General features: G+C 36.0%; 1 protein-coding gene across 2 annotated transcripts in view; it reads right to left on the bottom strand.

Moving 5' to 3' along the window:
* The window catches only part of RXFP1 (relaxin family peptide receptor 1), a 46,993-nt gene that overhangs the window by 22,785 nt on the left and 9,629 nt on the right, over positions 1-14,579 (bottom strand). For both annotated transcript variants that reach the window (XM_066548216.1, XM_066548217.1), the window contains exon 2: positions 7,494-7,649. In XM_066548216.1, the coding sequence (XP_066404313.1) occupies positions 7,494-7,649 (156 nt within the window). The remainder of the gene's footprint in view (positions 1-7,493; positions 7,650-14,579) is intronic.

Below are 14,579 nucleotides of genomic sequence, written 5' to 3'. Positions count from 1 at the left end.
TTCATTACTAGTATTAATTAGAAATATAAAACCATCAAGGTCTTCTGGAGTGTGCTGAGACAAAAATAAAATTTCTCATCCCTTATGAGCAATCCTGTAATATTAAAATATAAATCTTTTGTATAGATGTTTTGAAGCACCCCATAGAAATTTAGATTTCTGCTATGGAAATCTAGAAGATGATTTAATGAGCCTACAGAACTGCAATAATTCTGTGAACAATTATAGACCTTCGAAGAAGCATATACAAATCAGCATTACACTATACAGGTTGTTAGTATGTTTATCCTTTTGAGTTTTTATTGGTCTCTTTTACAAAAAGATCTGCTCTCTAGTAACTTATTTCTTCAGGCAAGCCAGTCCCCTGGTGACTGTGTGGCACACAGTAACAGATGAGGTCTGTGTTTTTAGAGGCAAATAGGTGCAAGACTTCAAACAGCCACTCCCTGCCCCAGTTCTTCAGGAAACCTCTGTGTGTGATGAACGTCTAAAAGTGAATTTACAGCTGGGGAGCGGAACGCTGTCCTTTGTTCAGGGAACTCTTGGGGCTGAGAGCAACACAATAGTAAATACATTCAGCCAGCAAAAAACTCCTCTGGAGTCAGAAACAAATTAAATCTGCATGCCTGTTCTTGCTTCACTAGACTGGAAAAATGTGCCTATGACACTGTGATTAAAAAACAAATGCAGACACACTGCAACCATTGCCTAGCTGCCAAAAAAACAGTTTTACAGAACTATCAGCAAAATTGTCCAGAAGCCAAATTTTTAACCACTGAGGAAACTTGTGCTCTCAAAATAGCTCAGGCTACTTTGTTCCATTAACTACTCTACATAATTAAAGATACTGCTTACAAAAAAAGATAGAATTAAACACTAGCACATTTTTTCTTCCATTCTCCCTTTTACTATTGCTTTTATGTAAAGAGTAGCCAAATGTGTAATAATAATTGCTGTTTTATAATGCCCCATTCATGGCAAAACAATCTGGTTTGCAGAGGGGCAAGGGATTAGGGCCAACATGTGTGATATTTGTTTTGAAATTAATAAGAATTCTGGTGCTTGCATTTTTTACAATTCTTACGTCAAAATACTTTTTATTCTGAGTAGGACTTATACCTGTGTTACTTGCACATAAAGACTTCCTCTAGAGATTTATTAGTAATAAATGAAGAGCCTATATTAACAACAAGTTCTGAGATGGAGCATAAGACCTATTCAGTAGTGTGATATGACAGTAACACTAATTTTAAACGAAGAATAAACTGTACTTCCTCAACCAATTAAGTCTGAGATAAAAAGGATTGTGGCATTTATTTATGGAATCTATATATCACAGACTGCATGGGAAGAGACTGTATATTATACCTGTATAATATAATAATATACCTGTATTATAATAATATATATATAGGTATAATAATATATAAAGGCATACCATAATATACCTATATTATTTCTCTGACAGGTTGCACAGCCTAGATTTCTTCATCTAAAGGAAAAAACCCCACTGCTAGCAGAGTGCTTCCAATCTTTTCCAGATCTATTGAGGAAGGCTGGTACACGAGTAACAAACTGGGTTTTTGAAGCATATGAGCATTTTATTAGTTTCCTAATTTAGGGAAGGTATGATTCTTTGCTCACTGAAGACAGTGGGAATCTTTCTGTTGATTTTAGTGGAGTCAGTCCAGGCCAGCTCTCACTGGGCTCGGCTTTGGTTCATAGGCCAGGTGTTGTGACTGCAGATATCACATCAGTCATGCTGTTTGCATTTTAAATTGGAACAGAACATAACAAATCCAATAACTGTATAGATTTAAACTGCGTGTTTGTGTGCTACCAAACCCTAATGGAAGTTAGGAAAAAAACTTTTAAATCTGACAGCAGGATTATTTATAAAGCAATGAGTCCAGCTTTACTTTACATACAAGGGATTTTCAGAACCTGTAGCTACAGGATGCTGACACATAGTATTAGTTATATTAGTGACAGAGCAATAGGGATTAATCTCAATCTTCCAGACATATAAAATATGTTTTCAAATTGCCCAGGTAGGATGTAAAGTCCAGAGGAAAGCCCAGTACCTTTTGAAGTCTGATTTTGTTTCTATATTTTCTCCAAACTAAATTTGACAGTTGATGGGTGGTTTTGAAACAAGAAACTGGAGGTAACCTGGTAACCTTCACTGCAATTTACTGGGAGGCTTCTCCCCAAAAACTGGCATCATATTAACAGCAGAGCTAATTTACAATTCTGATGATCAAACTGTGCTAATCACCAAGCAGAATATATGGAATTAGAGAAAAAATATTGCAACAAATTTCTTAGAAAATCAGGCAGGAAAAACATCTATTCAGTCTTTCACTGGTTCAAAATTTACCTGCATTTAGAATTTTTGCATACTAATTTTTAACTAGTATGTTATGACTACAAAATGGCAACTGACTCAGTGCTGTATCCAGCAGAGATAATTACACAAAAGTTGTTCGATTGAGAACTTTGCTCTTTTATCACTGCAACCAATAGTAGGACAATTTTAGTCAGGGAAAGCTGACTCTTATCTAGGAAAAAAACTTGTTCATTTAGCCCTCTAAGTAGAAGGCATATCAGAGAAATAAAAAAAGAAAAAAAGTGTAAGATTTAAAATGTAAATATTTAATTAGAAGCATATGAAAGAACTTCTTTGCCTGTGTCTAAAGCTATTCTAGATATTTTGAAAACAGAAATAACCATGGATCATTATTGACAGTGTTAGCTGTCTTCTTCCAAATGCATGGAGTACATTTATGTTATGAATAACTTTTAATATTTTTTTCAATATTTTGTGTGTCAAGATTGTTCATCTAAAGAAACTCACACCTTGTAATGAGAAAACACACGTAGGCTCACTGCAAATATTATATAAATATTGTTGTTCTGTTATTTTTGTTTTGCATTAATCACTGTTGTTATCTATTGTTAGTTTTGTTTTTGTTTTATCATTAAACATCACTGTGAAGGCAGACATCTCAAAACTCTTCTTTCCATGAATTTGTACTTGGGAACACATACCTGGCATGTTTAGTATGCCACTGGACATCAAAGAGTTTGCCTAGAGATTTTGTTTAGACTGCATTAACATTCATATGACAGCAGTAGTGTCTTCAATGAGAGAAATATTTGTTACTTATTTTAGGAACAATTTCCATGTCAACACTGCCATGGCATTATGTGAGCAGAATTTGTGATTATGCCTATTTACCCTTGCTCAGGTTTAAAAGGCTAAGCAGTAAACAGAAGTTCTAACCCACATCTATAAATGCCAAGTAGCTACAGATTCAAACCTTCCAGCTGTAAATAAATGGGAAAAGCTCTTCCCTGTAAAATCAGGCTGAAGCCATTATGTTTGAAATCAAAGATACTAGGTGTAAGCAATATCTGCTCTGCTTTGCCAACTTCATCTTTAAACAAACTTGGGTGCAGAAGGATGCTGAAATTGTTATCTCTTAATTCCCTACACATTCTGAATTTTGCAAATAGATACAAAAATAACTCCAAATGAAACTTGATAGAGGCTAAATTGCCTCACAATGCCCTCAGCCTAATTAAGAACTTGGTACTTCAGCAAGGATGAGCATGGAGCAGGACAACAGAGTAAAATTTACTGCTCTCTCGAGCCTAAAAAAGGAAATTCCTCAAAACCCTAAGCTTTATGACAAATTACAAAACTTTAAACTATTTTTATTTAAAAATATTATTTTCATGACAGATTTTCTGAGATGCTTGCTTCCTCTTGGTGGACTATGTTTTTGAGTTCAAAAGGTGAGATTACATTTTCCATGCACATTTAAGGTTATCCAGCCATAGTTCAAGCAGAGCCTCCCATCACTGCAGGGATAAATTGCCAGCTGCCTCCTCTTATTGCAGTTTACTACATTGCCTCAAGCTCTTCCCCATTAGGGTATAGCACACAGTATTTTATTGATTTTGGAAAGCAGGCTAAGTGGCAAAGGCATGAATTTTCAAAGATGAGTGGCTTCACTCTAGTGTGAAATATCAGCTATAATTCATTCCTTTCCAGAAGTGTAAGAAATGCTGAAGAAGAGCTAGGATATCCACACCCTGAGGTTAACCACTAGCACAGCATTCTGAGTCTGTTCCCAACTCTACCTTTGATCCTAATTCGAGATCTTCACTACTCTGGACCTTATTTTGATGTTTATTATTTGGAAGTTGAAAGGAGGGTGGAAGTGAAAGAGGAAGCAGAATTGAAGAGGGCACCACAAAGCCAATCTTTGTGTGCCTAAACTGGATAATGAGCCGTTATCACAGCACATTTGATAACACGTCTCAGTGTGGATTTGGTTTGGTTTGAAATATTCATAATCATGTTTTGCTGTTACCAGGCACACAGTCCCTGAAACAAGACTAATAGTGCAAATAATCTCAGAGACTACAGCAACAATTTCTTACAACAATAATTTCTTACAAATATAATCTTACAAAGATTACAACTATAATTTCCTTATAGAAATAAAATGGGGAATGAGACAAATTTGTTCACTAAAAGAAGAAAGGAACCATTACAAGATAGTTGGAGTGAAACATCTAATGACATATTTTGCTTTGTGTTTCCATGCTATATAGCTGGTTTTACTATAGACTTAAGATAGTGCTTTACCATTACTGTTAGTGAAACAGTTGGTTTACCTAGCTTTGTTTGAAATATATGCACTAAAAAAAAGCAAAACACAGGGGGTGCTTTTGAACTGCTTTGAGGGTCTTCATAGATTTTTCTGCCTCCCACACTTGTTGGGTTGAATCCTGTTGACTAGTCACCTCCAAGCTCCCCACACTGATGCAAAAGTGGTCAGGAATTGAGAAACTGAGTTATTTAATTAGAATACCTCATATATAAGATTAAAATTTCTATGGCACTGAATGAAACAATTACTACACTGGCATAATTTCATTTTTAATTTCTTTTCTGTAACCAAGAGCAATGACTTTAACTGAAAACTAGTTGAAAATTAAAAAAAAAAAAAATGGGGAGAAGGAGCCAGATATAACTGCTGGCATGAGGGAGGCATCCTGAAGTGATCCTAGGAATGGCAGGGGAAAAAAGAAAAGACATCTGGTTTCTCTGTCTCAGGAACATTGAGGCCTCTTTTCTTGTATTTTAAGCAAGATGAATAATCAAAACCAGAGTTACCCCACAAAGATCTCCCCACTTCCTATGTGTGGAGTCATTGCAGAAAATCTCAGAACATTCCCTATACTCAGACAAGGAGGTGACTCTTTAACTGTACAACAAAGTATGACTGCAATATCAATTTTTGAGAAAACATTCCTGCTGAATATTACACTAATGCATTTCTAAATGAGAAGAGAGGGTCAATATATGAGAAAAACATGAGCAGCATAGTTTTTCCCTGTAGATCCATACAATGACTTTTCATCTTTTGTAATTTAGGTTTTCAAAAATCAAGGCTAGCTCATTCTTGAATTACAATACCCAGAAGAGGATTCAATATCACAGCTGAATTGTTTTGTATGTTCATTTCTATAGAAGAACACTAAGGCATTACTAAGGACTTTTTTATTCATTGCTACAGGGTTCAGTATTAAATCACTTGCAGCACTCTCCCTGCTCACTGACAACCCATGTTACTTCTAATTGAATTTTTGAAATTGGTTATTCATAATCCAAGAATATCTCAGTTCTGTGCTAGTAATAAGATGAGATGCAAAGAGCTCTTTGATTAATGGTCTCAATGATCTTAAATTTCTTTTCCTACCTAAAAAATTCTGTGATCCTATACTGTCTTGTAACTTCCATTACAAATCCATGTATATCCTAATTATTATCATACTAAGCTGTATCTTCCAGCAAGTCCTTGTATGATAGTCTTTGTGGTATTATACAGAAATGAAATATGGATAAAGCAACCGTTTATTTTCCTTGGACTTAAACATGAGAGGGCATCATCATTGGCAATTCCTGCTACTGTAGGTCAAGATGACCACAGAAAAAACAGAGCAAGCCATTTTTGTTCAGGATTTTGATTATTTACAACAGAAAGTACATTTATAGCACCAACAAATGGTATAAAACTACAAAATGGTGCAGGTTCATTATATGGGATTAGAATTTAAAATTACTTTCATATGGAGTAAGACCCTGAAATTGCATAGGTATAATAATAAGATACTTCTCATAGGTACACAAATCAGCTTCACACACAATTAGAACAACTACATTCAAAACCTCATTGACTTTACTGAGAGTGCTGGTGAAAAATACCTTTACCATATTTTTTTGAAATTTCTTTCACAAAATTTCTTTCAGTATACATAGCATGGAATTTTCACTTAATATTTTAATTCTTCACAGTCTTCCCACCCAGATCTGTTGGCCTGGATCCCAGATGTGCCTGTCTGGGACAGACAAACAGTTCAGCTGCTTGGCTCTGGAGGCAGAGTGTGGGGCAGGGCATGGTGCACCTGGCTGTCCTCCATGGCTACAGGAAAACTACCAAGGAGTACAAAGCCTACTTCCCACATCTGCCACAGATCAGCAGCTCTGGAGAGCATCTCTGAAATATCCAGGCTGTAAGTAAGGTGGCAGTAACAGTAAATAAAATGTGCTAGGGTCCATTTTCTCTCCCTGTGGTCTTAGCTCACAAACAAATGGTGAAGCTCTCTCTTCACAGAACATAGAGGCCCCTTTCCAGACTATGCCAGGTCTGTGCCACCTCTGAGCTGTGTCCAAACACTGCATGGGAGATGCTGCTCAGCATGGACAAGAGCTATGCCAGGGCCATGCTCACAAAGAAGTGGCATGGATAGGTAAGTGCCCGTGCAAAGCCCTTCCTGGTTTGCAGTAGAGGTAAAGCCAGAGCCCACAAGCCAAGTCAAGATCACAGCTACCATCCAGAGGGGCTAGGAGTGACAAGGATCAAAACAGCATGCACAGGTGACCTGACCATGTGTACAACTATGTGTACGTGGGATTTTTACATTTCCAACCACCAAAGCCTGCTTGCACAGTACACTTACAGATGCACATGTTTCTCCCAAATTAGGGCATAAATAATTCCTGGAAAACCCTGAAAATTCTTCTAAATTATATTTCCCACATTAAGTCACATTAAGCTTTTCATAAATTCTGTTGGATGCACATCTAACACTCCTCAGCAACAGTCTTTGATAGATCACATACATCCCTTTGTAGACATCAAAATGACATGTACAAAGAAGCTCAAAGTAGGGAAAAAATTGGATGCTGATAACTATTACCATATACAAAGAAAAATGTGGCCCACTCTTTCCCTAGCAAATGGTTTGCTAGGGAAAGAGGGTGGCTTTATCAGCTGAAGCAGACCTGCTGCATCCTGTGCAAAGCATGCAACTTTCCTACTGCTGGCACTCCACAGCCTCCTGTTTGGTGTGAGCACTGCCTGGGTTTCAGTGACTACAGGTGCTAGACACAAAGCAAAGCCGCAGCCACTTACCGCAGTTCTCTTCGTCAGCCCGATTCCCGCAGTCATCCTCACCATTACAGTGCAGCTGTTGGGGCAAACACTTTGTGATATTGCCACATGGAAAGTAGCCCAGGGGGCACCTGGTGCCAGCTGCAGAAACATGATCTTCCAAAGAGTCACAGATGACTAAATAGGAACAGAAAAAATATGTTATTTTATGATGTGTTTAAGGGTATTTGATATTATGCCTTTGTAAGTACTCATTTACATTTGAATGTGAATATCAAGCAACAAAAATGTTTTAATTCATTGGACATGAAATTAAAAACAGTATATGAAGTACTTGTTAAACTTGGCAAAAATATTTTATATTGTTAGCTAATTAAAATTTCTTTTGATACAAAGCAAACAGGTAATTCTCAAATAGGTAATTCCTCCCTATTCTTCCTCAGAATAAGATCAAAATGTTAATTATACAAGACAAATGACCTAAGGCTACCATTTTAAAGGATTTTTTCAGTATTTATTATAACGATATACAAGATAAGCTATAGGAATTCCTGCCTATTGGAAGGGTGGTTGGAGCTAGATTATCTTTAGGGTCCCTTCCAATCCAAACCATTCTACGACATTAATTTGTGCTGAAATTTTAGATCCAGATAGATAGGCCCCTTTATACAAAGTCAGATCTATATATGTTTGTGTATATTCCAATTTTAAAGAAACTACTTGGTGTAAATGGATCAAGGATCAAAAAACAAGCAAACTAAGATAAAATCCGTGACACAGTTTTGCTGAAAACTTAGTAAGACATCATGAAGGTGCCAGTCATGAATCCTTCAGAAGAGCTGACGTCAGTCTGATCCAAAAAGCTGTGGAGATATTGGTCAGAATAGATCAATGTGAAGTTTAGATACACAGGTGCTGTTCTGCTGAACTTGTGCTCTGTAGGAAGGAATTTCAGAGAACACAGGACTTCATTAAAACAGTGCTGAGGGGAAAGGTTGAGAGATGCTGATGAGGGACAGCCAGGGCAGCTGGAGCACTCTGCTTGTCATCTCTTCTTCAGTTCTCTGTGCTGCAGCAGCTGCAATCTCCCACATCTGCAGATGCATGATGCCTCACCAGTGCACCAGGGTACCAGTCCCACCAGTGCACCTGAGGGACAAATTCTGCCATCACCATTTTCTTCCCCAAAAAAGGGTGACTTAACTACTGCTTCTGTAACGGATTGCAGGATGCCGAGTCAGATTTCTTGTTGTACAAGACCAACTTCTTCCCAAGAACATATTATGGAGAGAGTTTAAAATTACACTAGAATTAAATTTGTTCAGCCCACAATACATTGGAAATGGAGAAAAGCATCATTAGGACAGAACATTACCCAGTGTTCTTCACTTCCAAAGCTTCCCTAAACCTACCTAGTACCTTTCTGCAAGGCTCTGCTAATTTAATTTTTGAAACACTTTCAAAAAGGAGTATCACTTTCTTATTAGAGCTACCATTTGACTTAATGCATACTGTTACCAAAAAACCCAAAAATCAAATACAGATTTTATTTTAAATTTCATTGCGATCTTAGAGCACTTCAGATACTCTCTAAAAACCTTATTAACTGTGATGCGATGCTTGTTCAGATAGTAAACTGCTAATTCTGAAACACACAACTATTTTTCCAGGCTATTTTCAAAGACAAAGTATAAATCTTTCACACAACTTTCCCAGATTAACAAGGAATCTTCTTGGAAAATATCTGATTTTTTGCACTCATTTTTCTCTTGAACTAAGAGAAATCACCTGAAATTCAATCAATTACTTAAGATTCATAAAAAATCCCTTCCAGAAGAACTTACTTCCAGTTAAGCCCTTGACAATGTTTAAAACTCTGAAAATTGGAATGTAAGAGCTGTAGCTGCAAAAAATGGAGATAAGTATCCTCTATATGTACAGAATTATCCTTGCTGTCAGAAGCATCCTGCATAGAAATTCTTATATTCCAGCTAACCACCACTGAATTATTTAGAAAAGTTGATTTGCTTTTATCCACAAGTATATAACCCATGCAATTACTCAAAGATCATCAGCTCCTTAAGGCTTTTGTGTATGGGTACCAAAATTAAAGCGAAATCCTAGTCACACGGTGAATTCACACTTGCATATTGTTCATAAATTTCTCTGCTGCTCTGTGCTTGTATTCAGAACATTATGATTAACTTGTTCCACCCAAAAAGAAGCAGCAAGAAAAGCTTATGTAGGCATACTGTTAAGCAAAGAGTGTATGTGTACTACTTAGTGTCTTAAGTCTCTGTCTTAGCAAAAAGCTGAGCAGGCAACTGAGGCTCCCTTAAGAGCAATTACCTGTTACAGCCTACCAAACCATTGGTAAGAGACACCTGCATGGAAAAAAACACCATAAATGAAAACATCCCAAACAGATCATCAAAAAACCTCACACATTTTGTCAAGCTTTTTATCCTACATGCTAGAGACATATTTAGACTGACCTGAACCTTGTGCTTAAAGGGGCTGATCTCCATGCAATTTAAATTTCAAATGAAAGCATTTATCTTCTCACACTAGCATTCAATGGAGTTTCACAGCATGTTCCAAAAATTATTATAAATTATTCAAATAATATTAATCCCTGAACTAATAATGCTGTTGCATTTTAGAAATCTTTACTTTGCCACAAAGAATAAGTCCCTCATGATGTTCAATGTGTTGAATTCTCAGTACATTTACAGCCTTAATGATATCTATTCTGAATCTCTGCATTATTCATTTGTGCTATGTTGGATTACCCTGGCATGTAAATATCTGCCTGGGAAAGGAGACAACACAGCTTCAAAACTCAACAACTTCATCCCAGTTATAAAATCAGTGAAAGCACTGGTCTTTGTCCACTGACTTGTTAACATCACTTTGTTTATGCAAAAAAAGACAGAAATTTGGACTCTGCTGATTGCAGGAGATTTATGTCTGGAAAAGCCCCCAGTTCTCTGGGGAAATATTTGGTAAAGCTGACGAAGGTAGACAGAAGATAAGACAGTAAAAACTGTTGTAAAATGCTAGATAATATTCAAACAATTATCTTTCAGATTGAGGAAATTAAATTTTGGTATTTTATGTGAGGAAAATGGATAAAGATAGCAATGCAACAACAGCAATTAAAAATTATGGTTATTGTTTTGCAAATAGAGACTTTACTGACATTGGAGTTCACCATGACAAGATAATGATCTATCGCTCCATCTTTGTGATGTGGTTGTTGGCTTTTCTACATTTGATTGATTTTCCACTGTGAAAAAATTGAACCACTCTTCTTGTATCTTGTTTGTTCTTTTTTTTTTTAGCAGCTGAAAGAAGATGAAAAGTGATAAACCCATGACAGACTTTCTTATCAGAAGGTTTGTTTTTACAGATACCAAGTAAAGAGGCCTCTTTTTTATATACCTCGTAGAGAAAATCATCTTCTGCTTCCTGTGACATAGAGATAATTGCAGACATTGCAGCTATTCTGTACCAGAAAATTTCTTTTCATAATGTTAAGCATAAATATTAAAATATTTGCGATGTTTCAAGAAAAAGAGAAAAAAAATAAGTGAACTGGTATCAGTACAAATGGCAAAATGGCAAAAACAATTCTTTCTGACTCTTGTCTCAATACAGAAAAATGTTCTACTTAGCAGCATGTTCGTGATACTGCAAATTAAATATTTCTGACTGTTGTGTATTTAGGGTCCCCTGAAATCCCCCAAATTAATCTCAAATTTTCAAAAAGAAAAGAAGAATTTCTGTTGTGCACTTTTTAAGCTTGTCCGGACTGGCTGCTTTGAGATGCTTATTGCTATAAGACGCGAGCGGTAAGGAAGAAGGTGGATAATTTTCCCTGCTTGTCTTTAAATACCTAACTGAGTTAACTCTGCTTTCCTTTGCTAAAGGAATAAGCATGAGTTGGGTTGTCATCTAGTAAATAAGATAAGCCTTTTAATTCTGTAGTATGGATGCAGAATCACTGGGGAAAGAACATGACAGCCCCTCTTTAAACAGTCATAAAATGAAATCGAAAGAAGGAACGCATTTGGGAAAGCCAAGAACAAGATGTTCCCAGGACAACATGGCTTGGCTTCCAACTGAATTGATTAATTAGGCTTGCTAGTTTTGTGCATTCTTTGAAATACAGTGATTGGGTCACAAGTGCTGTTTGAGAAACCAAATAAGGCACACGTGCACTTATAAGAACACAGACTTAACACTTGGAGGTTCCGTAAAAGAAGCGAGGATGACTCCGTAAAGGGAACAGTTCTGGGCTGATGGGACTGAGCCATGAGCACTGAAACCATCCAAAGGCATTACTCATTGCTTGGTACCCACTAGTCACACCAGTCTCAACTGTGCCACACATAGTTTCAAATAAAGGCATATCATAATACCAGGAAAATATTTTTATGTTTTCAAGAATTTGACTAACATGAACTCCAATGTCATGAATCCAAAATGACTCATGAGTTCCATCAGCCAATTAAGCTAACTTGTTTTTCCTCACTTTAAGTGAGTTAGCACTTCAAAAGGGTTGAGGAAATCCAATTGGTTTTTAAAAAGTCTCCTTAGATGCCAAGAACTGAGGAGTGATTATGGTCCTGAAGAATCCACCCTGTATTTTTCTGATGGAAAATTATTTTACCTATAAGGGCCCAAGTTCTTCAAATGCACTCATGCAAAACCAGTGGCACTTTTACACTCTTACATAACTTTTTCTAGTTGTTGTACTTCTAGACACAGTGGGAGATGGGCTGGAGAAACAGAAGAATGAAAATATTCTTGCTTTGAGACAGAATGTTTTGTTCTAATAAAACAGAATCTACTCAGAAAATATTGAAGTTAAAATCAATTTCACCTGTAATTTTTGTGCTAGCTTGAATACTTCAAGCTGACAGTTGACTAAAAAATATCCTGTTCTGCTGAATGGTATATTAAGGGCATGTGAGATGGTTTTGAAAAACCTTTAACATAACATAGAACAGGTCTCATAGGTCTATTATCTTCATTTGTAAAGATGAATCATCAGAACAAGGTTATAAAAGTTTACAACTATGAATTATTTAACCTTACAAGATGTTTAATTAATTATTAACAAAGAATAGAAGTGACTAGTGACTGACCAGCCTTGATCAGATGTATTTGAATTACCAAATGACAGAAGAGACAACTTAAAAAGATATTTTTAAAAAATAATTTGTTGTCTGAATTTGACCATTACAATAATATGTAGAAGTGAATGAAGAGATGGAGTTAATTCTTAGATTAATTTTCCTGGTTTTGTTCAGAATTTTCAGCTTTTTCCCACTAAACATGGGATTTTTGAGTAATATATGACCAAGACAAGGATGAAGTTAGTCCATCATGTTTAAGGATAGAAATAAAAATTAACTTCTGCATAATTTCATTTAACATACTATGAATTTATCAGTGAGAGTGCTTTTTTTCCATCATGTAATTTTATAAAAGTTCTCCTAAAATTTTCTTTTAGGAAAAGCTTTCTAGTGATATCTGGCAAAATGTAACAGGATTCTCATATTATTAAGTGTCAATAAAACTAAAATTTAAACTTTCCATACATAGCATATTGAAAATAGATTCCAGATTCATACAAGAACAAAACAGAGTTCATACACTTGTACTTTAGTGCTGTTAATGTACACACACTTGGGGTAACACCCTGGGCAAAATTTCTATACCAAAATAGACCTTGGTCCAGTGGCAATAGATTCTTTGGCATTAATCCTTGAGACAAAGTGTCTGTGGCTTAAAGGATTTGAATATATGTACAGGGCACTGAGAGAAGCGTAATCAAACTGTTAACACTGAACTGCCTTTTCTGTAATTTGTGCCTCTGCTTTGGTACTTGTCCAGCACTGAAGTCCATAACATTTTCTAAATTTATGTATTTATTGAATATGCATTGTGTTTTTAATTCTAGGTTTGATTGGGTGCAAGTGACACAGTGTCATTTATTCAGTATGACAGATTAATCTATAAAACACTAGAAATTGTTTTGAATATTTAGCTATTACCTTTGCAACGAGAAATGCATTTTCAGTTTTACTGCATTACATTTATCTTTAGCAAACTACATTAGATGTCACTCTAGGAATATGTAGTACTTGAACTGCACAACTAAGTTTATATTTGCTTCTATGAAACACAATATAGTGAAATGGATTTCAGCAAAAGTGATGCATATATAATGACTCTTGCACACCAATCTGGTAATTATCCTGGATTTTAATTTCATAAAGTACCTTCATACCTTGCTGTGGATCACACAATGTTTTAATTTCAGAGGCATTTTCTAAACCAGAAAATTTGTGCTATCTTTTTTGAAAATATCACCTCCAATCTCACAACAACATCACAAGTTATCAGTTATGTCACAGATAATTCAGTCTAATTAATGCAGTTATAAGGTTGGAAGATCCTTTCTGTCTAGCTGCCAGATAAATCCACTCCAGGGCAGGAAACTGCCAGTAGAACAACTCAGACTGGTGACATGGCACATTGCCACAGCATTTGACTTTTACACCTTTTATTAATTTGTTGTTTTGTTCTGATTGTACAGAATTTAGAATAAGTGCATAAAGAACTGAAAGAGATAATACCTCTAAAAGCCCCAATATGAAGTAAAATAAGTTCAATCCAAACCCTCAAATTTTGTAGGGCTTTCCCAGAGGATGAGAGTTCAGCATAATACCTAACAAAGACACAAATTAATGAACAGGGCCAAACCTTTCTATTGCTCCATTTCCCCTCTTCTTTCTCTCCCCAAATAAACAGAATTTAAATGATATCTGACTCTTATTTCTGTTTAGAAAAAAGTTCTGGCTCCATATTCTGACATGATTTTCCAATAGAAAATACATCAAGGTAAGCTTTCCTTTGCCCCTGTGTTTTTGGCCTCAGTGTTACTCCTCAATTTCACTAATTTCTTTTTCACAGCAGGGCAATATCAAGTTGAAAGCTGGCTATGCGAAACACTGGGGTTTTGTTCAAATGGTGTTTGGTATTGAGTAGAAATGAAGGCACCAATCCAAATGTGTTAAATACACTGTACCAGTC

This window comes from Molothrus aeneus, chromosome 4, assembly GCF_037042795.1.
Source record: "Molothrus aeneus isolate 106 chromosome 4, BPBGC_Maene_1.0, whole genome shotgun sequence".
NCBI classification, from domain to species: domain Eukaryota; kingdom Metazoa; phylum Chordata; class Aves; order Passeriformes; family Icteridae; genus Molothrus; species Molothrus aeneus.
The sequence above is the reverse complement of the archived record's forward strand: the minus strand, read 5'-3'. Positions and strand labels throughout refer to the sequence as shown.